Source organism: Anopheles funestus, chromosome X (genome assembly GCF_943734845.2).
Source record: "Anopheles funestus chromosome X, idAnoFuneDA-416_04, whole genome shotgun sequence".
Classification (NCBI taxonomy): Eukaryota; Metazoa; Arthropoda; class Insecta; order Diptera; family Culicidae; genus Anopheles; species Anopheles funestus.
This window is the reverse complement of record NC_064597.1, coordinates 5,673,109-5,697,325: the sequence shown is the minus strand read 5'-3', so window position 1 is coordinate 5,697,325 and position 24,217 is coordinate 5,673,109. Positions and strand designations below refer to the sequence as shown.

Sequence of the window (24,217 nt, the reverse complement as noted above, 5' to 3'; positions counted from 1 at the left end):
AAATAAAAATGTATGAAATTGGATTCACTTGAGCTAGAATACTTTTTGTATCTCACAAAATCCAACTTTGCTAATCGTTTTCATAAATTTTCCTCCATTTTGTTTATCGAATTCAGTAATACTAAATAGAAGATTGAAATGAAATTGAATCCGGACCGTCTATCTATCCGAAAATGGATAAATAAAGTCTAGGAAAGCCAGAATTGACAGCCGAAGACCTCTTGAGGTACAAAGTGAGTAAAACTTTTACAAAAGAAGCTTCAATATAACTAGTTTATGAACAATAACAGCTTCTTTGCATAACATTTGATCGTAGCTCACTTCTGCCGATCGACGTCTTCAGCGGTAAAGTGTTGAAAAAAGATCATTTACATCCTTTGTACGTTCTTTGGTTGAAATTTTCAACCATACATCACCAAACATGGCCGACAAGTGTGGCATTTTCCCCCCTCACCCCACGTCGACTATCACAATTGTTCAACAGCTCTTCAACGCTGTTTGCTAATTGCCAGCTCACACATTATCGTGTTAAGGAACAACCAAAAAAAGAAGAAACGAACAGTAATGATCATCTTACTGTCGAAGCTCGCTGGCCAAGTTGAAGTTTTCCAATTGATGAACTCGGAACGCACGGTACAGAAGTTTGGCGGCAAAGTGTTGCATTGGAGGCAAAACATTAGGTAGTGATCAAGCGCATACCGCAATGGGAGGGAATAAATACAAAAAAAAACCTTGCATTTCGGTACCGGCTAGGAATCCTCAAGGAAAAAAAGCGAAGAAAGAAAACCTGATTGTGTGCAAAAGAGATACAGAGAGAGAGAGAAAGAGAGAGAACATTGTGGGGAATATAGAAAGGGAAAACCGTGACGACGGTTGACGACTTTTTTTTATGTAATTTGAGTTTGGAGCGTTCGATACGAAGCATTGAATAGATCACGTTGCACAATTTTGCAACGTATAGTAAAATGGCGCTGCACACAGCTGCCACCATCGCTTCATCTGCTCAATTCCTATTCATTCTCATACAGCACCACAAACACAAATACCCTCACATATTCACAAATATGAATATAATGAAGCAAAAGGAAAGAAAGAAAGAAAGAAGAAAAAACAAGCGGCGCAGCAACAACTTTCACTTTCACAGTTTTTGGTTCGCTTTCGGCTTTGGCAGGTTTTTTTTCTTGTTTTCGGGGTGCATTAGAAGTCAGCAGTGGAAAGAGAAAGAGAGCACGGCAGCAAGAAAGGGAAAGAGATGGACCAGAAGTAAAAAAAAACAGATAAAAATCGTTGAAGCTACGGGGGTTGAATATTTCATCCCCAATGTGTTCCCTTTCAACTTAGTGGTAAGCATGTAAAGAAAAAAAAAAGAAACATCACCATCACGGCAATCAACAGTTTGCAATCGGCAACGTTTAATTATTTTCACCCGAAAAAAAAAAACACATACACCTCACAAAGCTCACATGAAGCACACCAGTGGGTGCACTGTTTATGTGCAGGCATCATAATTTCTCATCTCCAGTTGAATAATGGGACCTCTCTAATAATATTTTCACAGTATACCTCTTCGGCAATCTGCACACTCATCAATGAAGATTTGTAAAGCATAATAGAAAACTGATTCCTAAATAATAATGCGTGAACCTGTGAAATTTACCAAGGGGAGGGGGGCTCAAATTGTGCGAAACAGGAAAAATACACACACACACACACACACATACTCACACGTGATGCCAGGGGAAAACGAATTTCCTCCCTCGCTGATGAATAGTACGTGAAACAGCAGGGACTCTGGCGGCTGGCTTCCTAGCGTTACGCAAATTCTCAAGTATCTTCTTCCACGCAACCGCTCCCTCCCCCCCCCCCTCGAAGCAAACTGTTTCCAAATTCAATGATGCAGGAAGTGCAATGTGTGTAATGCACCCTGGTGCGGCTTCCCGGACGCCATTATAGTACCGACGGTTGCCCGGTCGGTAATTTTCTTACCATGTGAAAGTTTCGTTTTGCGCCGCACGCTCGTTACATGTGTGCGCACATGTGTACATGTATGTGTGCGTCGTACACTTATCGTGTGCGTGCCACACTATCTTGAAACGTGCGTTCGGGCTTAAGAACGCAAAACAACCGTGGGACCGAAAATAAGAAACTTTCTGTGCAAGGCAAACCAAAAAAGGGGGGTTCGTCGCTTGTTCGATTTTGTTGAAGTCTTTCGTTTTTAACCGTCGTTTAATAGGGCCGTAAGAAGATTATTTCGTTTGAAAACAGTCTTTTAGTGTGGTGAATAGATATTTTTACCGTATAGAGCAAGAAAATATGTTTAGAAGATACAATTACACATTATTTTACTGTTACGGACAGCTTAAATCTCTTTTTTTTTAACCGACGGATGTACACTAAATTAAATCATTTCGCCAGACATGCTTATCTAATCTCCTGCTGCAGTATGACGCCAATTTCGGTAATCATATGTGCCCTACAACAATGTGACGGTGCACTCACACTTTCATTTTCCATTTCGCCTTATTATCGATCCAGGTCTGGCCACGGCAATTATAAAATCAAAACGATGTAATGTTCCATCGGCTGGGTTGTTGCTGGTTTTTTTCTTTGTATAATTTTCGCACCTTCGTCATAAAAATTAGTACGCTTCAAATTCAAGCATTCGGCTAAGCGTTGCTGCAAGTGGCACCCAGCAAAACGGTATGTTACACAAGCCACCAAACCCCGGACCCTGTACCGAGAGGGAGAAAGGGGGGAAAAATGTACATTAAAGTTTTTTTTTGTGTGTGCATTTGAATAACAAATCAATTCGCAAATCGTGCTACGATCGACTAAATCGTACGCAGGTGGGAACAAAACTAGTTATGTAGGGCAGTTGATAGTCGAAATTCGTTACATTTCGTCTGAGTGGTCAGCGGGGTCCTGCGACTCATGATGCGCACTCGTTATGATGATGAAGATAGAAGCAAAAAATGGTAAAACGCTCCTTGTACATTGCGCAACCAATGGGTACGTTTCGTACATGAGCTGCTTGTTTCGCTAGCGAACATGTATACTTCGAAGCTAAACTATTTTCTAACATGCTTGTAATGAAACAGCGGCGATTGCTTATAATTACCTTAAGCAATATAAAACATGTTAACATTATTGCTAAAATGTTATTTTTTTTTGTTTAGCTGAAACACCCAAAATATAAAGCAGTTTATTTTATATTGCCGAACGAGCGTGTCCAAATTAGATTGTTTTCCATTTGATTTGACTGTTTTCAAGTTCCATACGCTCATCCACTTCCAATGTTACCCTTCGATGTTCAATAACGATGACTATCTTTTTTTTCTGCAAGCGATCGTACCATCATTAGCCAAACGTCCAATCGAATCACGTTTAAAATCTTGGCCTTCTTTCGATGGAAGGAAATATGAAGACATATTGCATTAAAAGCTCGTCTCAGGTGCTCAAACGCTTCGCTTTGATTGACAGCCCTCTACCTTAGTAGGCTAATTAAACCATTGCCTAATTAAACCAAGTGTGACAAATAAAGAAAAAACACCTTGCCTAGAAGATGTAAAGCTGTAACATAAATGATGCAAAAATTGTCCTTTCCAAACAGTTTTTTTTGCTCTCCCAATATTTGAACTTCAGACGCTATCTGTCCAACTCGGAATCAAACGCTAGAAAAGGACAAAAACACACTTTTTTCAAAGTAGGGAGTATGCAGTGGAATGTGTGATTCCCGTTATTAGGAACATATCCCACCAATGTAGTCCCACCAGAAGCGCCACTTGCACCAACGCATTCTTCGGAACATAAATTACCCAAAAAGCTCCCAAGTCCCAACATGCCGGTCGTGTAAGGTGACACTCCCTCGCCCTTTCAATCTTTCAACAGACCGAACGAGGTCAACCGAAAATTATACATTCGATGAACATCCCGACCATACTGGAAGCTTATTGTTTGCACAAGTGCTCTGCACTCCACGTTCTCTTTCCCTGGTTTGTCGCATGTGCCGTAAGAATACGAGATGTCTGAAGATTTCTGTCCCGCGACGAAAGCAGTAGAAAACACCCGATTGAGGGTGTTAAAATCTAATGGTTGTTCCTTTTCTGCTTTGTTTTGTGAACTCATCCTCACATCACTGGTCATTCGATATTCGCCATGTAAAGCGGGACACAGAGTGTGGTGAAATTTGTGATGAAATTCACCCATTTATTGACGCGCTCGTGAAGCAAGAAGAATGGGGATAAGAAAATTCTCAAGTAGTCCAGGAAGGCAAAAAATCGAGTGTGTGCCGTGAGATGCCATTCGTATTGATGTCACGATATTTCAGATGTGTTTGAATATGAATGGTGCGGAATTCGGAATTATAGCAGTACCTTTCTTTATGGCAAAACATTTCTGAATATTGTTGAATGTTCTCTTAATAATTCATTTCAATTTATTCAATCAGTAAGCCTCTTACTTGAAATAATGTCACTTAAAGCCAGTAAGAGGAGGGAAAGGAAGTTTAGGTAATTATGCGGAACAATGACTGATCTCTCTTGCAGTAGTATGCTCCAAGGATAAAATACCCTTCGACACTTTCCAATCTTATGCCCCAGGAATTCTACCTGGAAGCATACTGAGGAGGACGAAGACTCTTTCTATTGCTGTAGTATGATCCAAGGATAAGATACCCTCGGGCACTTTCCAAACTTGTGCTCCAGGAACTCTACCTGGAAGCATATTGAGGAGGACGAAGACTCTTTCTATTGCTGTAGTATGCTCCAAGGATGAGATTCCTTTGGGTATTTTCCAAACTTGGGCTCCAGGAACTCTACTTGGAAGCATACTGAGGAGGACAAAGACTCTCTCTGTTTCAGTAGTATGCTCTAATGATGAAATATCCTTGAGTATTTTCCAAACTTGGGCTACAGGAACTCTACCTGGGAGCATACTGAGGAGGACGAAGACGCTCGATCTATCCTCTGCATCATCAATCCGTGTGAGAACTTGTTTTTCATCAACAGGTAGTAGTAGATCTCTGGATCCTCTGGACGATAGTTGGTGGTTGTTGATGTTCTTTCAAACCCAAAGAAGATTACAGAAGGTGACTCGAGAGCTACCTTGGCTTCAGGAAGTCTTTAAACAATAAACCGACGAAGGGTTACGGGATATTTTAAAGGGAGTAGGGGTGTACAAAGGAATAGTAGACAATAGATCTGGAGCATCGGTATAGTCCAACAGGACACCTGGAATTAGGAAAGATTGCGCTACAGAACGGCGGAGTTCTAAGGATTCTATGTCTTCTTGGGGAGCATCTGGACTCTGAGTCTGGTAGAACAAAGGAAAGTTCACTAGAACGCATGAGGAAATCATATCTGGTGAAAGACCTCTGTATCTGTTCGACACGATCGACGTGGATTCTAGCAGTCTGAGACCAAATTACTGAAGAATACTCAAGCCTCAATCTGATTATCGAGCACCTTGATACACAAGCGATCATTCAAATCCACGGGTAATGAAGAGTCTGAAGAGCCCAAGAATTCGACGACTACTGAGCTAACGACCGAATTAATATGATACCGTAAGGTCCTTAACTGAAGGGACGAGATAAGGACATTATAGGGATATAATGTAAGCAGATTAAGAGCACAACAAGTAGAGAAACGATGAAGAATCTTTTGGAGAGACATACAGCCATCGGAGGAAGCTATACGGGAGGAAAATTTTGAGGTCATCTGCAAAGCAAAGTTAGCGGGTAGGCCATCACAAACAGCATTAATGAACAGAACAAACAACAAAGGGCTAAGGGCAGTTCCTTGAGAAACACCAGCATCGGAAGGGAAAGAATGGGTTATAATGTCATTGTGTTTGACATGATACGAACGACCACTCAGAAAAGAGTCAAGCAAACGTCAAATTCTCTTAGAATTATTTATACCAAAATTGTACAATTTTTATAGCAACCCAAGAAGTACCCTTTTTCTCCTTGTGTGTTAAGTATTGGGTATAGGAATTTCTAATTTACTATAAAACTTAATGGATCACAAAGGTATACGCACCTTTTTTCCATCTCTTTCACCTTGCACTCGTGTGATGAGAACCTTGCTGAAGTTAACATAATTTTGAATTTATTAAGAAAATTCCTTCATTCAAGCTCTTACGAAAGCATTCTGACGGCAACGTTGACATGCAATCAAAAAAAGGCCGAAATATCCGTTCCGCGGTTCGAAGTATGTCGCCTAACGACACACACGGAGGCCACAGAGGCGCGTGTAAAGGATGGCCGCCAAAAACCTTGCAACGCCGGGTGCACAAAAACAAAAGCGACAATCACACAGAAGTGAAAATAACGAACGAAAACCGACTATGAATGACAACAGGCACAAGAGCCAAAGTGTAGCCAAATGTCACTCGAAGGTAGTGCGCGTGGGGAAGGTAGCATTACGGTACGGGGTATGGTATATTGTCGCCCAACAGCAAACGCGAAATGAATGAGATGCATGCGAAAAACAAAACACGAAACACGAGAAGCATACGGCAAAAAAAGAGGAAAACGCTAAATACCACAATGCCACGCAGCTTCACGTTACTCCGCTTAGCATCTCATTATTTTCCTGATGGTTGCGTTTTGCATTTTTTTTTCCGCCACCACCATGCTGTATGTTCGCCCACCCCCCTTGGCGGTTGTGGTTCCTGTGGTGAAAATGGGAGGCCGTTGGGGACGACCGTGGATGATGCAACTGATGCGTATCGGTGCGGTCGCAATGGAAGAGAAAAGGTCAACGTAATGTGTGCGGCGGACACATGAGAAAAACGCTAATCTCAAACAACGTCGTGGCGTTAATCAAAAAATGATTAGCATGTTTCCCTCCACATGTTCATCTGCATGCAAAAAAAAAACTCGTACGTGAGTGTATATGTGGTGCTAACTTGTCTGTCTTTCCTAATTGAAACCTCTCTCAGGAGGTCACAAAGAAATGAACAACGTTAAACCATGCATAAGGACATGGTAATGTTTAAAATTGTACTTTTTTGGGGGGTTTCTTGAAGAAAAAAGCCTCAGATGTCTAACATGGTTACTGAGCAATACAATTAGTAATAATTAGAATTTCGGCAACTCAAGACATCCCAATTACTGATGAGAAATGATCCCAAATGTTGAGATCGGATCATTGCAATTAATTTCAGAACCAGACCAGATAGGATCATGTGATCCGGATCAATTTTGGGGCTATGATCCCGGATCATTTAATCCCTTATTATTGGATCGGATCAGATCTTTTAACCACGGATCAGATCAGACCAACTGATCTAGCTTCAAATTCACATTACAAATCCCAATTGAAAGCAATCCGGCAGTATACACTAAAATAGGCGTCGTGCTCCACCTGGAGCCTCAAGAGACCGGGTGACTGGAATTCTTGAATTGGAGGAGTCTCTGTACGAGAACCAAACCTTCCCGAGAGTTGCTCCTTATCGAAATATTTTGGGTGCTCTTGGAGATCTATGTCGTCAGAAAGGGTGAAGGTACAGAGTCCAATCCAAAAGGAAAACAAGGTATTTAATGTTATTGGACGAATAGATCCCAAGATCACTTTATCTTGTCCACAAAGATGGTGGATTAGCGAACGGCAAAGATTGAGGTGAAAAGGCAAGAACTTTTCTTCTTAAGAAGGGCCTTCATACGACATGATAGTAAACCATGAATTCTCAAATTCCAATTCCAAACGCAAAAAAAACATTCCAATAAAAACCTACACACAAGCAGGTGCCTTTCAAACAATCAAACACTTTAATGCTCGTTCACCATACGGAAGACATCAGAAGAAGGTCTTCAATTAAACCTTCATCTCACACCGTACTTACACAGGTACCAACCACTCCACAGTGGACGCAGTCGGTATAAATATTGGTACAAAAATAAGATAACATGAATTTTTTTATAATTTGATTTTAATGAAAATTTTAATAAAATTTAGTAAACACGCGTTTAACTTAAATATTTTTGTTAGCTTAAAACCATGAAAAATGCGTTTTTAATGTATAATTAAATCTATTACTTTCCACGTGTCAATCATAAAAAAATATATGGAATATTTAGTTTTTTCCTTCATATTAATAATTAATTTCAGTCCAAAATTGGCATTTCAAATTGTATTCAACAATCTTTGTTTGACCTTTTTTTTGTTTGACATTTGAAGCAGTTGTTCATTTTGATTATATTTTTACATAACTTTTTTATTTTTTTAATTGTATTACATGATTACGGCTTTTGCCGTATTGTCAACCACAGAGGGCTGAAGTATTTTTTTTACATTTTTACATAACTTCTTTAAAAACTTTTTTACAAAATTTTATCCCATTATGTGTCCAGTGTGCATACGTGTTAAAAAGACATTTTCCATTCCCATGATGCGTTCCACAGCAAACGGTGGAGAAAAAAAGATGATTTATTAAACCGAAGGATAACCCCAACGCCCCCCCGCGTTGCTGTGCCCATCAAACCAAAGCGAAAGGTTTGGAAAATTGTTTTCCAGGGACGTAAAGGTGGCAAACAAAAATTGGCAAAAATTTACCCATGCCGAAGCGCACAAGACGATATCTTGTGATCGGTGCCCGTGTGCCGTGATCATATTTCTCTCATGATGTTTATCATTTATACACAAACGGATGCATTATCACATGCTATCTGGTTGCCGCTAGATGCAAAACCATGCCTCCTCACTCTCCCACCTTGGCATTCCCTTCCCTTCACCACACTACCCGCGAGTAGCGTTATATTCGATGCAAATGAAGAAATCGATTTCCATTTCGCTTGCAAGATGGAGATGGAAAGTAAACACGTAACTGCCCTTACCTCCTCCTACCCCCCCACCCCCCCCTCCTTCCCTTCCCTTTCAGCCTTACCTGGCCGGTTGTAAGTTTTTCCCCTTGACACGCTCTACATCCTTTCTCACTGTTGTTGGAGCCCATGTTGGTCATCGTGCGGTGCTCGTTTTACTACCTTTTTGGAGGCTGCGGAGAAAGTGGCCTGGTGGAAGCGGAAACGGCTAGAGGTGGGCTGGATGACGTCTACCACCGATTACAACGGAGCCGACTTTCGTTTTCACTTGTGCAGCTGCTCACACAGCCTCACTGTTTTTTTCTTCCATTCCAGATTACGTTCGCGCTCCGGATGGAATTATTGAATTGGTATTATTGATTTTATTGCTACGCTCATGGCGGGCCCACCCGAACCCCGTAAGCCTTCGCAAAACCCTTTTGAAAGGCTATACGCGACTATGACTTGCGATTGATGTTGTTTGTGGTCGAACGTTACAGCAATGAAGTGAGCGTTAGGGTGAAGGAGAGAGAGCAAACTGCATAACAATTATTTTTATTCGAATGCACGAATGTGTGCATTCGGATGTAGGTGTGCGTAAGCGTGTGTGTGGGTTTGTTTTAACACCGCGAATTCAAATCGATTAGCTATTTATTCACGTACCTCGTAAAGTAAAAGTGTACCATTGTTTCTAGCAAACAAAGTAGACATCGGTTCCCAAATTCATAATTGTATGGCCCAAATATGGAATACGTTTCTGGGCCATTTTTGTGGTGTACAAACGAAAGTTGGATTTCTACTTATTATTTATTATACTACGATTAATAAAAATAGCTCTATTATGAGCTTTGATATTATTTCTGGAATTTCCATATAAATTTCAGTTTTATATTTTAAATTAATTTTAAATCACTCTTTTAAGAGAGGTTAAACAGAGAGTTCAAAGAGTGAGCTTCAAGGATTTGAATCTTTTGCTCACTCTGATGAGACTCATTAAAAATAATGCTTTGAACTCACTCACTCTCTGCGCCAACGAGCGACTCACTCTTTTCCGTTCCAAATCACTGAATAACTTTGAGTTAGTGGTCTATTACTCTATTTAGATTTAAATCCCTCAACAAGAACAGAAATTGAAACGCAAATGCGTGAGTGAAAGATTCATGAAAACTCTTCATGCTGAGTTGAAATGATAAATTACTCAGTGTGAATATCTCTATTGAAGACCCAGAGCACTTGTCATCAAACTAGGCTTTACTCAGGTTAGAATTATGCTCGTTAGAGTAAGCTCGTTATCACCATAGCTTGTTCCAGATGTCAAGATTTTTGTCCGGATCAGTTCCAAGGATTTCGAAGACTTCGTGGATGGCGTCTCTGGTAAAGATACAAAACCTTGGAGAGAAATGTAGAGGAACAACTTCAATTAAAATTGAAACTACATGCTATCAAGTTAAAGGCATTCCAAAGTTATATCAGTAATGAACAGCACCGATTCATGCCTAAGCACTTAACCTCCTCAAATTTGGTGATGACTACTTTATTGAAAATGTTAAAACCCAATTAACTGCTAAGGGGATAAACGATAACGTTTGTGATGTGTGTTGTTAAATTCCTTATGTATGCAGATGACATTAAGTTATATAGCGGATTTGAATATATTTAATATAATAGTCTATAGTGTCCACGTAATATTCTGCGTCGAAAAATATTACGTTTTCAAAGAAAATAAAAAGAGAATTTCATGGTTAAGGTGTATTATTTAACTTGAAGTTAACCTTTAGATGATGATCTTATGACCTTATGATGACCAACGAGAACTCTGGGTATAGTAATTAAAAAGACTAGCGAACTCAAAGATTAATTCTACATTAAATCTCTACCAATACTACCAATACTGGAACATTGTGCTCCTGAATGGGCTTACTAGACTTGTTTTACCACGTAGCCGGAAAGTTATTCCTTGCTAAGGGGGGACGGTCCGGAAGGGATTTGACACTCGGTCCTGCCGTGTAGTATCGGCGCAGTTTAACAACATGTCTGGGCCAGAAGTTATTCGAGGAACCAAGTTCCATACCCTGTTTGAGAAAATATAAAATTTTCCTCATTTTTAAGCCATTTAGCAAAATTGAAAAATGTGATATAATTTAATGGGGATTTGTTGTAATATGTTTCTTTTCACTTAAATAATGCTTTAAATTGAAAAAAGAATAAAAAATCAGAAAAAAAATTCAAAAAAAATTTCCACTCGAAAATTTCATAAGGCTTACCCCTTACGATTTTTTTGGGAAATTTTGCAAAAAAAATTAAATTGTTTTATTTTAATGCCAATGGGTTGCAATGAGTTTCTTTTCACTCAAATAATGCTTGAAATAAAAAAAAGAGTAAAAAATAATAAAAAAATCAAAAAATTCAAAAAAATGAAAATTTACTAAGGGTCATTTTTGCACCAAATTTTGCCTATAACTAGGTCGGTATCCAACGGATCGCCAATCTTTAACCTGTGGTCGATAGATGGCATCAATGGCTACATTTTCTTCTTGGACGGCCATGCCCTCAGATGTCTGTGCCAGAAGTTATTCGAGGAACCAAGTTCCTTACCCTGTTTGAGAAAATGTAAAATTTTTCTCATTTTTGCACCAACTTTTGCCTATAACTCGGTCGGTATCCAACGGATCGCCAATCTTTAACCTGTGGTCGATAGATGGCACCAATGGCTACATTTTCTTCTTGGACGGCCATACCGTCAGATGTCTGAGCCAGAAGTTATTCAGGGAACCAAGTTCCTTACCCTGTTTCTGAACAATTTAGCAATATTGAAAAATGTGATATATTTTAATGGGAATTTGTTGCAATATGTTTCTTTTCACTCAAATAATGCTTTAAACTAAAAAAAGAATAAAATATCGAAAAAAAAATTTCAAAAAAAATTTCCACTCGAAAATTTCATAAGGCTTACCCCTTACGATTTTTTTGAGAAATTTTACAAAAAAAATCAAATTCATTTTTTTTAATGCCAATTGGTTGTAATAAGTTTCTTTTCACTCAAATAATGCTTTAAATAAAAAAAGAGTGAAAAAATTAGCAAAAAATTAAAAAAATTAATAAATTTGAAAATTTTATATGGCTCATTTTTGCGCCAAGTTTTGCCTATTACTCGGTCGGTATCCAACAGATCAACAAACTTTAACCTGGTTTTTAAGTTGGTTTTTAAGCATTTGTGAAAAAGGTTGCACTGTATTTATTGGCCCAAAAACTGAACTAATTATACAGATATATTTAATCTTTATTTTACCGATAAAAACTTTTTATAAATATTCTTCCAAGAATTCGCCTCAATCTGAAAGGTCTAGTAAACCCGTAAGCTTGAGGTGAAACCTTCTCCACATCGACAAAAAAAGTAATCATTCATAAGTATTATTTGGACACAAAACACACCTTTTTACATGGTTTCAATATATAAAGAGTGCGCTTCTAAGAATGTGTGTGATGCAAAAGCACATCGAGCGAAGATGGGAACATAAAATATACATATTAACAATTCGTAACCTTTCACACAAACGCGCTCGATGCAAAACCGATGCTAAACCCGAAAAAGGGTACACTCGTTCGGGATTGAATTGTGATGAAACAACTTTTTGGATGTCTCTACGGAAAAGGTGAAATGTCCGGCAAACGTGGGCGACCGTGTATGCGTGTGATCCAGGCAACGCTTTAAAGGTTTCCAACGTGCTCCGTTTGCTCGTGTTTATAAGCACGTTGTGCTATTTCTTTCTAACGAAAGTTGAATGAAACTTCCCTCATGCTGGCGGTTGTACTGGGTTGTTAGGTAGGAGAAGGGTTCGCCTGTAGCGCACCGTTTAAGTCTCTTTTGCACCTGGTCCGCTCTGAGCTCATCCATGTTCCGGCCAACGAACGAAAGCAACGGCACTTACGCAACTCGTGGATGAGATCAAGAGCAACCGATGAACCCCCCTGAAATTAAGGAACCGAACACCTTTTTTGCGATAGGTTTGTTCGGATGTGTACACGAGCCTTCTAAGAAAATTCTATTTTTTCTAGTATCCTTCATTTTGTTGCATCAATTTATTAACCACAAGAATTCTGTCCAGAGCCAAAAAAAAGGGTTTAAAATGATCGTTTCATAGAAACAAAATTAGGTTTGGGACAACGCTTCATCCTTTAAAATAACCTTTAAATCGTCTTCTTCGAATCGGATGCACTCTTTTACATTTGGAAAGCAAATCTCGTTGAACATATCGGACGGAAATAAATAGCTTCTTTCTATTTACTAACACGCTTTTATCGTTTTGTCTCACCCTTAGTTTGTGGTCCCCCGGCAGTACCAGCGAATGCCAAGGTGCATACAGAAAAGGCGAACGACGGTAGTGGAGGGCTGAAGTCAGCCCGCTATGATTGCGATGCCGGCTACGAACTGTTCGGTCCGGACACAATCCGCTGCGACCCAACGAAAGGATGGGACCGTGAGCTGCCATTCTGCGGTAAGTGTTATGGACGGAACGACGATTGTGTGTACCGGCGGTTACTTTCCAATTTTACACCTTAACACCTTGAATGTGGGACCATGGTTTTCATGTGACGCAAACCAGATGACACTGTGGTTGGTTATGTTAGATGTATTTTTAGATTGTGGCATGATCAAAAATGCATCTCAGCTTAAATTTGTGATCAAGATTATCATAAGGATACCTCGCATCCCATCTTGGATTTTTGTAAATTAAATCTTCTATTCAAAAAGTGATGTTATCGACGAGTACATCCAAAGAAAATCAACAACTCTCACATCTTTAGGTAACTTAGGAATCCTTAGGAGTTAGGCAACAAGTAGAAAAATATTGTTGTAATTAATTATTAAATTTAATACTTATTCTTTCTGTGTTGTTACCAACTCATTAAATTCTTGAGAGACTCAGAAATAGCTTTAAAAATCCTGTTAGGCTTTATACACAGTTTGACACCTCAACCTTTGACACAGTTGAAGAAATCCTCAAGTAAAAATACTTGAAATGGTTTAAAAAAAGGTTGGAGACCACTTGTATACAATACATATCAGCTCAGGATAAGATATTTCCACAAATTTAAACGAAATTAAAGATTGTATACTCAAAAAGTCAGATATAAATATTCATGTAGTTAACAGGACGTTACGTGAAGAAGGAGAAAGTTGCTCTCAAATATTGGTGAATATTTTAATGAACGATATTGCAAAGATTACCTTGGGGAACGACTTTATCCGTCTCTTCCTACTGATATAGCCAGTTCGTCCGGAATTCCAATAATTGATACTGATTCACTACTTCTCAAGGCTCCATTTCTCAAGATCTGGATCTCCTGGTTCTCTACTAGTGTTACCTGCTTCACTAATGTTCTCGTTTGCTTTATTTCAGGCACGAATGTAGCGTACCGCAAACCGGTGAACCAATCGTCTGCGACCCGCTCCGGTCCGGCCGGGTTTGCCAACGATGGCAAACCGGGCAACCAGAACCCGGATGGCCAAGAGTGTTCCGAAACACAGAAGGAAGTATCACCCTGGTGGAGGGTGGATCTGCTCACCCCGGAAGCGGTTCGTGTCGTGCGCCTTACTACGCGTGGTTGCTGCGGGCATCAACCGCTGCAGGATCTGGAGATACGCGTCGGCAACAGTAGTAGCGACCTACAGCGAAATCCACTGTGCGCCTGGTATCCGGGCACGGTGGACGAGGGTACGACCAAGTCGTTCACCTGCGCTCGGCCACTGATCGGACAGTACGTGACGGTGCAGCTGGTCGGCGTCGAGAGCAGTCTCAGTCTGTGCGAGGTGGAGGTATTCTCCAACGATGAGTTCTCGTCGGACAGATGCGCTGCGCCGAACTTAAGCGTCGAAACCGTGCTGACGACGTTCGCCAAGACGTGCTACGAGTTTCACATTACGCGGGGCGAAAGCTTCGAGAAGGCGCGGGCTGTCTGCAAATCGCACGGTACGTCCACAGTTCGGGATATTGAGATCTCGAGCAGAATTCTTGGAAACGTACACATAATAACGCTTTTTTCGTGTTGACATGCAGGTGGCGATCTGATTCATGACTTCCGCGGTGTTACCACCGACTACATCATCTCGGAGCTGGAACGTCGCAAAACCGACCTTCGGACGCAACTCGTGTGGATCGGTGCACAAAAAGAACCAGGCATTACGTCACGCACCTGGAAGTGGGTTAATGGTAAGCATACATATGTATACGTTTATCACTTGCTGTACAAACATCGCATTTACCAGCAATTGGGTAGCGTAGGTCAGTGTCAGACATGCGGCTTTGCAATGGTTGGAAACATTTGCAAACAATCACCACTTTCTTACACATCAGCAGATATCTTTACACATCGGCTTGTCACCGTGATCTAGCGAAAAAATGGACATCACCAGCATTGCATTACGCGAAATGGGATATGATTCATTGACACTGGCGAATGCAAATCTTCCATTCCGCGCACACTGAAGTTCTCACGTCGGCTTCCATTAGATACAGTAACGGACCCGTCCACCCGTTACGGAGCGGCATGCAGTCATAATTGGCCATTTTATTTTCGCTTTCGCTTTCAATGCATCAAAAGCGTGTTTTGCGGCACGAAAAACAATAGTGGGAACCGTTCGAAATAGTGCGTAAAACAATGGTAAACGGTTGTTTTTTTTTTCTTCTCTTGCTGCCGATTGCAGCGATGATGAATGTGTTACAGGGACACACAGGGGTGTAGGTGTTTCGTTTTATCAATCAAAACGTGGGGAAAATTTAAAATTAAATTCTCCTTCCCGATTCTTTTTTGTTGTACTAACTCCCCATGTCGTCATGGTGCATCATCGTAACACTGACTGTAATTTTGTTTTTTTTATTGGTTGCCATTTTGTCTGCAGGTGATACAGTGCTGAAGCCAACTTGGGGCAAGGATCAGCCAAACAACTATAACGGAGAACAGAACTGTGTTGTGCTGGATGGTGGCCGTAACTGGCTGTGGAATGATGTTGGCTGTAATCTCGATTATCTCAACTACATCTGCCAGCATAATCCCTTGTCGTGCGGCTCACCAGAAGCGCTGGTCAACACAACCATCGTTGGTAGAAACTATTCCGTCGGGGCAAACATCACGTACCAGTGTCCTATCGGACATTCGTTAATTGGGATCGAAAAACGAACCTGCCAACAGAACGGCATATGGAGTGGTGTACCTCCGGCTTGTAAATGTAGGTATCTTTGAGCATAATGGTCGTACGTAATATCCCTTCTCAATGTATTTTTTTGTACATCACCCACAGATGTAGATTGTGGTCCACTGCCAGAGATCGAACATGGAGGAATAATTCTCTCAGAACAGCGCACCAGTTTCGGTGTGCTAGCGTCGTACACCTGCCATGAGAACTATACTTTAATTGGTAACGAAAACCGCACTTGCCAGGCGAACGGATGGTCCGGCACACAGCCCAAATGTCTGATAGATTGGTGTCCAGAACCGCCACCAATACAGGGTGGCAAGATAAAGGTGTCGGGACGGCGTGCCGGTTCCACTGCCTTGTACACCTGTGATTATGGTTTCGTGTTAATCGGCGAACCAGTACTGTCGTGTGGACTCGGTGGTAACTGGACAGGAAAGATACCTGTCTGCAGGTACGTCGACTGTGGTATGCCGGCACGTCCCGATCGTGGTAATATGCTGTTACTGAACGATTCCACCACCGTTGGTTCCGTGGTGCGATACTTCTGCGACGATGACTATTGGTTGGTTGGACCGCAGGAATTATACTGCACCAAGGATGGCAAGTGGTCCGGCAGTGCACCAGCGTGCGAATGTAAGCAATCCAACCTTATCCACAATAATTCTGTGTACTTCAATGTCTAAAGTTTTTCCAATGTTTTTTTTAACTCCAATTAGTGATCACTTGTGAGACGCCACATGTACCTCCTGGGTCATATGTGATTGGATACGACTATAACATTCATTCTTCGATCCAATACCATTGCGATCCCGGACATATCCTTCGGGGTGAAGATACGCTGACCTGTCTAGAGTCAGGTCAGTGGAGTGGCGATGCGCCAGACTGTGAGTATGTCGACTGTGGGCCATTAACACCAATTCCGTTCGGATCTCACCGCTATCTGCAAAACACAACGTTCCTTGGTTCGGAAGTTGTCTACTCCTGTGCTAACTCACACCGGCTAGCGGGTGTGAATCGAAGAATTTGCATGAATACTGGACTTTGGAGCGAGACGGCACCACGCTGTGAGGAGATCCGGTGTACAGAGCCTACACTAACGCCGCACAGCTTCGTCAGCGTTACCGGAAACGATCGGATGTATGGACGAACGCTTATTCGCACCTCGGACGCAACTGTTAACGGTGCCCAGACGTTCCGGGTCGGAGCCCTGGCGAAGTATCGCTGCGAGCGTGGATATAAGATTGTTGGCGAGGCACTCATCACATGCGAGGAGAACGGACTGTGGAGTGGTGAGATACCGGAGTGTGTTTGTAAGTGTCTATATGTATATAAACCTGCCTTGTTGAGGATCACTAATAATAGCTTATCCCATTTCCCGCCAGATGTCGACTGTGAAACGCCTCTCAATATTACCAACGGAAAGGTTACGTTGGCAACGAATGCGACCTACTACGGGGCGGCTGCTTTGTATGAGTGTGAGGGTAACTTTAAGCTGGACGGTGTTTCGAGACGTCTGTGTCTGGAAGACGGTACCTGGAGCCATGAGACGCCCCAGTGCGTAGAGATCACGTGCACGGAAATGAACGTTACGGACGCACTGCTCGTAAACTACGGCAACCGAAAGGTTGGTGTGCAGGCGGAATTTAGTTGCAGCAAGGGTCGATATATGGTTGGGAACGGTACAAGAACGTGTCTCTCAACAGGACATTGGTCGGGAAGGAATCCTGTGTGCAAATGTAAGCATTGGTTTGCAGAGTATTTGATCTCTGGTTCATATTATTAATGGTTTTGTGTCTTTTTCACTCACCAGTAATTGACTGTGGACGTCCAGCGGATATAGAAAATGGACGCGTGATCGTGGTGAACGAATCGACGGTCTACGGTGGTTCAGCAGAGTATCACTGTGTGCCACATTACAATCGGATTGGTCCCTACTTGCGCAAGTGTATGGATGACGGCAAGTGGAGTGGTGAAGAACCAAGATGCGAACGTGAGTATTGAGAATTGAGTTTTCTCGAGTGCAGGATTTAATCCTTTTCCTTTTCTTTTAGTAATTGTAAACGACGCACAGGAGACGAATAGTCTTGGTACAGGCATCGCCATTGGTGCCGCCATCATTGTCATTTTGCTCATCCTAATCGGCGTTCTGTTTTTGCATCGCAATAAAGCACGGCCGGTTAAGAATACGGAGAACGTGCAGGCGGCCGAACACAAGGAGGACCAGAATGCGGCCGTCATGTCCTACTCGAGTTTAGAAAATGGTCGACATAATTTCGATCTCACCAACCGGGGCGGGCTAGTCACGTTTAATACATTCCACCAGTCCGGGGCGGGACATCATCCGCCGCCACCCAGTCAGCTGACGCACAGCAACCACAACAACAATCATCTTAGCAGTAGCAACAACAACACTAGCTCGCGCAGCGGCAGCGAGAACATTTACGACCAAATACCGAGCGAACAGTTTTACGACGCACCGTACGAGATGCGTACAAACGAGGAGGTGTACGAACCGGAACCGACCAGCCGTGGTAACATCATCACCATCAACGGCGTAAGTGTCCGGTGAGCGCGGCCGTAAATCAACCGGTGGTGGCCTCTTCAGAGGCATTAGGTCCTCTCAGTTCCTTGAGCGCGAGTAACGCAATCCGGCCCTGCTGCATCTGGATTCGTGAGTCGGTTCTGGCCGAGCGGTAGCAAAGAATGGAAGACGAGAATGAAAGAAAGTGTGACTGCGAATGATTGTTTGGCTAAAAAAAAAAGATGTATGTGAAGGTGAGTGTGTGCGTATTGCGGCAAAAGGCAATGCAATAACTTTAAAAAATCACGTGAAATGAACTTAACGTTACATCGCATAGTTATTGAAAACGTCCATACGATTATAACGCAACAATTAAACTGGCGTTCGGAACGTTCTTGAAAGCTAAAATATTAATGTGTTACAAAGCGCAATACAAAGATTAAAAAAATGGATTGAAAATCGTAACAATCCAGCGGATAGGATGTTAGATAGAAAAAAATAATGAAATGGAACAATTTACGAAAAAAAAAACAATAAGAATACTATTGCACAAACGCGACGAAATTGAACGCGTTGTAGAATATCGTAGGTTGAACACATAAGGGTAGGTGCATAAGAAGGCGCACAATGTACATAGAAATTTCCATTTTCTTTACCTTCCCTTCCCCTTTCGAATGTCTCACTAGGCGGAGCGCAAATTATTGAGTAAATTAAAGAAATGACTTTATAACCATAGGCAGAGCTATTAGGCAGGAAGTCAATCGATGAGACTCGTAGTTTTTTCGTGTGATTCAATGATACGCACGCATATCCTTACGTATACTGCTTGCACCAATATTGAATACTATGTTTGTTTGATACTTTTTTTTGTAAATAATGAGAAAAGCTTTTCAACACTAAAACAAACCATATCAAGTGTATCAACAAAAAAAAATGTTCTGAACCAAGGAAGATGAATATGATTATGTTTTTAACTACTTCTTTGGTTTGGTGTTAGTTTTAACTCTTTCTGATGAGTAGACATCCGAACGAAAGACTTGTTTTATCGGACCGTTAAAGAATTTTTACGTTATTTATCTTTAATATCCCATTTATTGCAACATCTTGTATAGAAAAATGTTCTATTAACCAAACCTTTGGAATTTGAAATCTCGTTTTTAACCCAGGACCTTTTGTAGAATTCTATTCTAACTTTTTTAACCCCTTGGTCCTACATAACCATTAAAAGCAAGGTCAAAATTACACTAGCTCGATTGTTCGAGTTCAATCGAAAAATTTTGCAAACGTACAACGCGCGTTTTCTTGATGGTTTCACGACAAATTGGACAAATTTGTCGCTTGTCCAGCCAATTCAGTATACAATGCCAGCAGAACAAATGGCCACACTGTGTTACGCTGATGTCTTGCGTAGTGTCCATGCAGAGTGCACAATTGCGTGTTTGCAGGGATGCTCCAGTCGTACGGTTGCCGCTGGTTGATCGTGCTGGGATGGATTTTGTGCTTGGTTCCGAACGATACTGTCGGTAACGGGCGGCAAGCGCTAGCAGAAGTTGAGTAAGGGTTACGTACCCTAATATCCTATAACCGTAGATGGAATGGTCCTCTTTGAGCCAGTTTCGAATGAGAACCTGTAACAAAAATAAATTTTTGAAAAAATGCAAATAAAATACATTTATAAAGACTTACATAGTTGATGCCTGTTAATCGCTTGGATATGTGATATTTCCCGCCGTTGATGTAAAACAAGCTGGTATGAAATCCACGCACGTACGGTACTACCACACGAAGCGTATCGATCAGCTTGTGGAGTGCATTTTTCACCGATTCCAGTAACTCTTCGCTGTGATCAATTTCGGTCTGAATGTAGGTGAGCACACGGTCAACCACATGCTCGCCAACGTACTCTAGCAGAATGGCCAGCAGTTGCAGTGCTTTGTTCGGCAACATTACGTAGTTGGCGTCCACCTGTATGATCCCGGTGTACTCCTCACCGAGCGTCTGCAGATTGTTCAGGATGGCATAGTGGTGATAAAGTATTTCGGCTATCAGCTTGCACAGCGCATTGTACTTAAACCAGTGCCGTTGACTCAGCAACAGCAAAACCTCACTCAGCGCTGTCCGTATATACTCGACGTGTTCCTGATCCTTTTGCACGCTACGGATAATTTCTGCCTGGCCGGCATTAGCATGGAAAAGCGACATTCCGGAAAGGGTTGATAAGAACAACTTTTTTGGCGATTATTCGTGGTGTCTACATAACTATTTTAACAATTATTTGCGTATTTACATGGGAAAGTAATAACATTGCCGAATGTAAACTTTATGCTGTCAAACTTGTTATGAATCGATTACACGCCATGCTTTTTCCAGCAAGCAGTGCAGAATGAAATAAAATATATTTACCGTAATTAAATAAAGTTATTGGCACATACTTACATTTTTATTATACATTAATTGATGAACATTAGTTAATAAATATTTAGCATAATAATTAACGTTTAATTGTTTGGCATTTGTCAAAAAATTGAACGTCCGTGTGTAGCGCGCCAATTACTCCACCCCATTCCAAATAACCGTCTGTCAGTTGTGGATGGATATTCCAGCCAACTGTCATCAAGCGAACATTTCCAACTGTGTACGCGTACGAAGAAGGTTAAACTAACAATCGGTGTGTGAGTGTGCCTTGAAACTGCGGTAAGTTAAAGAAATTTAACAGAAAATGTAATTTTCATGATTGTAGGAAGTTAAATAACGTTACCAAACACGAGGAAGGATAGTTTTGCACGTGGGAAGCACTATTCAAACGCGTACCGTCTACGCGGATGCGAATGAAATTGTGATGTTTTTGGTTGCCATTTTCCTTTCTTACCTTTGTCTTCACGAGTGGGATTGAAGAAAATGTATGATGAATCACCAGCTAAATAATGCACCATCCGTAGGCGTTTCAGTTTCCTTCGATCGTGTGACGTACTTGAAAATTGTTTCCTGCATATTACTTTGTAATGTAATTTTAGTTTCGGTTCGTGTTTTGTTTTTTTTTCGGGCTTTCCCGTTTTCAAAACAGTCGGTCGCGTTATTGTGGTGTCCATTTGTAACATAAACTCTACGCAAAACATTAAACTTGCTCCAAAACAAACCCATTTGCTGTTTATGGAAGTTTAATGTGTCAGCAACAATGTGTGGTGGGGAGGAAAAAATGTTGATTTTCCTTTAAAGGAACTGCTGCCCGCAAAGGTAACTACGATGCTGTAGCAAAAACTCTTCCACAGTTGCTCGGTGGAGGGGAGCCAGAGCGTTCTTGTGTGTGTATTTTGTCATGGAGAAGAAATATAAGTAGGGCTGAAACAGACCATTCGGAGGTCACTGTTCCCAAACGGGGCCGTAATTTTGTGCCGTCTTTCACCATATAAGGATGTGATTTTGCAGCCTGTACAACACAGCACATCAGGTTGGCTTGATTCGGTGAAAAGTGTCCGTAACGGCACGATCAACTCTCACTCGACCCCGATTTACGCAACATTGGTATTGGTAGCTTAATTCTGAATAACGAGTCTTGCATGTTACAGTAGATGCTAAGATGGTAAAAACTTGATTCCATCTCGATTGGTTGATGTAACATATGGTGCATCGCTGAGCAATCGACTGTAAAGAAGGCCGAGATAAGTCTCCCCGCCTAGCCCTAACTGATGATGGCCTCAGGTTCGTGTGTACGGACCGTGACTCACAACGGTCGCCACCAATACAGTGAACAATGTTTGAAATGTCTCCATGCGTCCGAGACAGCGGGGACTTGATGCAGTTAAGTCCAAGGTTTGCGATCTCGTCTTTTTCACTCGTGAGAAATAATGTTTAGTCGCAATATAGCCGTAGACGTAGTTGGTTCCTGTTAGGCTGTGGAAGTTTACTGAATATTCTCTAAAGCGTAGTGTTACATTCGGTTAGTTTGGGTCGAAAAATAAGACTAAAATCCTCAAAATTTCTAGCAATTCAAAGTGATTCTATATTCTAATGAAAAATTGTGTTTTGTTTCATCCTATTTTCCCCCAACGTTCAACTCAACATCAATCAACATACTCAATACGCAACGATCATCTTGCACGTGTCATCTGGGTCAGCATTTTCTGTTCGCTTTAGCACAACAATATATCCAACAAAGCACAAGGACAAACCATGTCTTCCCGCAAAACAGCCGGACGTCGCGGTACGACAAAGAAGCGTGCACAGCGTGCCACTTCGAATGTGTTCGCCATGTTCGATCAGGCACAGATTGCCGAGTTCAAGGAAGCGTTTAACATGATCGACCAAAACCGGGATGGATTCATTGAGAAAGACGACCTGCATGACATGCTGGCGTCGCTTGGCAAAAATCCAACGGAAGACTATCTGGAGGGCATGATGAACGAGGCACCGGGCCCGATAAATTTCACCATGTTCCTGACACTGTTCGGTGAGCGGCTGCAGGGTACCGATCCGGAGGAGGTGATCAAGAACGCGTTCGGTTGCTTCGACGAGGAAAATACGGGTGTCATCAATGAGGACAGGCTGCGTGAGCTGCTCACGACGATGGGTGATCGATTCACCGACGAAGATGTAGACGAAATGTTGCGCGAAGCGCCAATCAAGAATGGGCTGTTCGATTACATCGAGTTCACTCGCATCCTTAAGCACGGCGCCAAGGATAAGGACGAGCAGTGAGATATCTAGATTTCACTCTTTTATTTTTTGTCTTTCACTTTAAAATTCTATGTCTTAATTTCACGGAATGCATTTATCTTAAAACGATCATACTAACACAAATTCCATTGCAAGCTAACCGCCGTTGGTGGCGCATGTTCTATCGTTTAAACGAGCAGCAGTATTCCTGATTTGGTCGTGTTTATTGCAGGTCCATTATGTTGTTTAAAATCAGATTCACGTCATTAATAAACGATTTATGTAATTGGTCTGTGTTACGAAAATCAATGCTTTTTTTTAATTGTTTATTGCTATTTGCTGTTAAACGTTTTATTTGAACGATGATAAGATTTCATCTGTGATCTCCAGCATATCCGAAAGTCGTGATTTGAGCACATGCAAACTCCTGCGAGTGTTTCGTTTAGAGGAGCAGTTATAATTTGCAGAATGTTTAACACGTTCAACATCGTGTCTAAAATCTAGAACAATACCATAGAACCACCCGGAATGTGTACAGCGACTTGAATCATAGCACCTCACCAGAACGCAGTTGATTCGGATTTGTACGTCTTCATCGTACATTTAGTTACAGAATATTCAATAATTGTCGTATTGATGCCAATAATACAGATGAGCTGCCTAATATAAGACCATTTTGATTCATAAGTAAGCTAGAATCTCACGATGTCGATTTTGTTAAATGAATTCCATTCCTAACAAGCTTGTTTAATTTCAATTTTACTCCTCATTCTATCTCGTGTCGTGTAGTTTAGTTTGCTTCATTTTGAAAGAAAAGTTATGCAAAAGTAATTCAATCTGGATCATATAATGAATTGCGAAATTGCGTTAATAAAGTAGCAACTAAATGAGATAGCAAAGAACATAAAAACAATGATTTTTTGTAATAGAAAGGTAAAGCATGAATGAAATGTTGTTTGAAGTGATGCACATAATCAATCCAGAGTTGAAGAAAATATTGTTACGGAGGTCTATTTAATAATTTATTGAAAATTACATTAGT

At 41.3% G+C, this 24,217-nt stretch overlaps 3 protein-coding genes across 6 annotated transcripts in view; 2 read left to right on the top strand and 1 right to left on the bottom strand.

Moving 5' to 3' along the window:
• The window catches only part of LOC125772386 (sushi, von Willebrand factor type A, EGF and pentraxin domain-containing protein 1), a 30,807-nt gene extending 11,308 nt beyond the window's left edge, over window positions 1-19,499 (top strand). For all 3 annotated transcript variants that reach the window (XM_049444078.1, XM_049444088.1, XM_049444067.1), the window contains exons 3-11: window positions 13,123-13,299; window positions 14,206-14,775; window positions 14,863-15,015; window positions 15,705-16,031; window positions 16,104-16,634; window positions 16,718-17,311; window positions 17,384-17,737; window positions 17,812-17,991; window positions 18,053-19,499. In XM_049444078.1, the coding sequence (XP_049300035.1) occupies window positions 13,123-13,299; window positions 14,206-14,775; window positions 14,863-15,015; window positions 15,705-16,031; window positions 16,104-16,634; window positions 16,718-17,311; window positions 17,384-17,737; window positions 17,812-17,991; window positions 18,053-18,570 (3,404 nt within the window). In that variant the 3' untranslated portion in view covers window positions 18,571-19,499. The remainder of the gene's footprint in view (window positions 1-13,122; window positions 13,300-14,205; window positions 14,776-14,862; window positions 15,016-15,704; window positions 16,032-16,103; window positions 16,635-16,717; window positions 17,312-17,383; window positions 17,738-17,811; window positions 17,992-18,052) is intronic.
• Window positions 19,500-19,591: 92 nt separating this feature from the next.
• On the bottom strand, window positions 19,592-20,823 carry LOC125773342 (peroxisome biogenesis factor 10). The gene is made up of 2 exons (XM_049444349.1): window positions 20,209-20,823; window positions 19,592-20,150 (listed from the first exon to the last, which is right to left on the bottom strand). Exons 1-2 carry the CDS (start codon window positions 20,722-20,724, stop codon window positions 19,767-19,769), a joined length of 900 nt encoding a protein of 299 aa, XP_049300306.1. The 5' UTR covers window positions 20,725-20,823; the 3' UTR covers window positions 19,592-19,766.
• A 262-nt stretch (window positions 20,824-21,085) lies between these two features.
• On the top strand, window positions 21,086-23,480 carry LOC125773682 (myosin regulatory light chain sqh). Of its 2 annotated transcripts, none has more exons than XM_049444418.1 (2): window positions 21,086-21,216; window positions 22,638-23,480. In XM_049444418.1, exon 2 carries the CDS (start codon window positions 22,693-22,695, stop codon window positions 23,215-23,217), a length of 525 nt encoding a protein of 174 aa, XP_049300375.1. In that variant the 5' UTR covers window positions 21,086-21,216; window positions 22,638-22,692; the 3' UTR covers window positions 23,218-23,480. The 2 variants fall into 2 exon arrangements, with proteins under 2 accessions (XP_049300375.1, XP_049300377.1); XM_049444420.1 differs by lacking the exon at window positions 21,086-21,216 and adding an exon at window positions 22,269-22,459.
• Window positions 23,481-24,217: the final 737 nt, after the last annotated feature.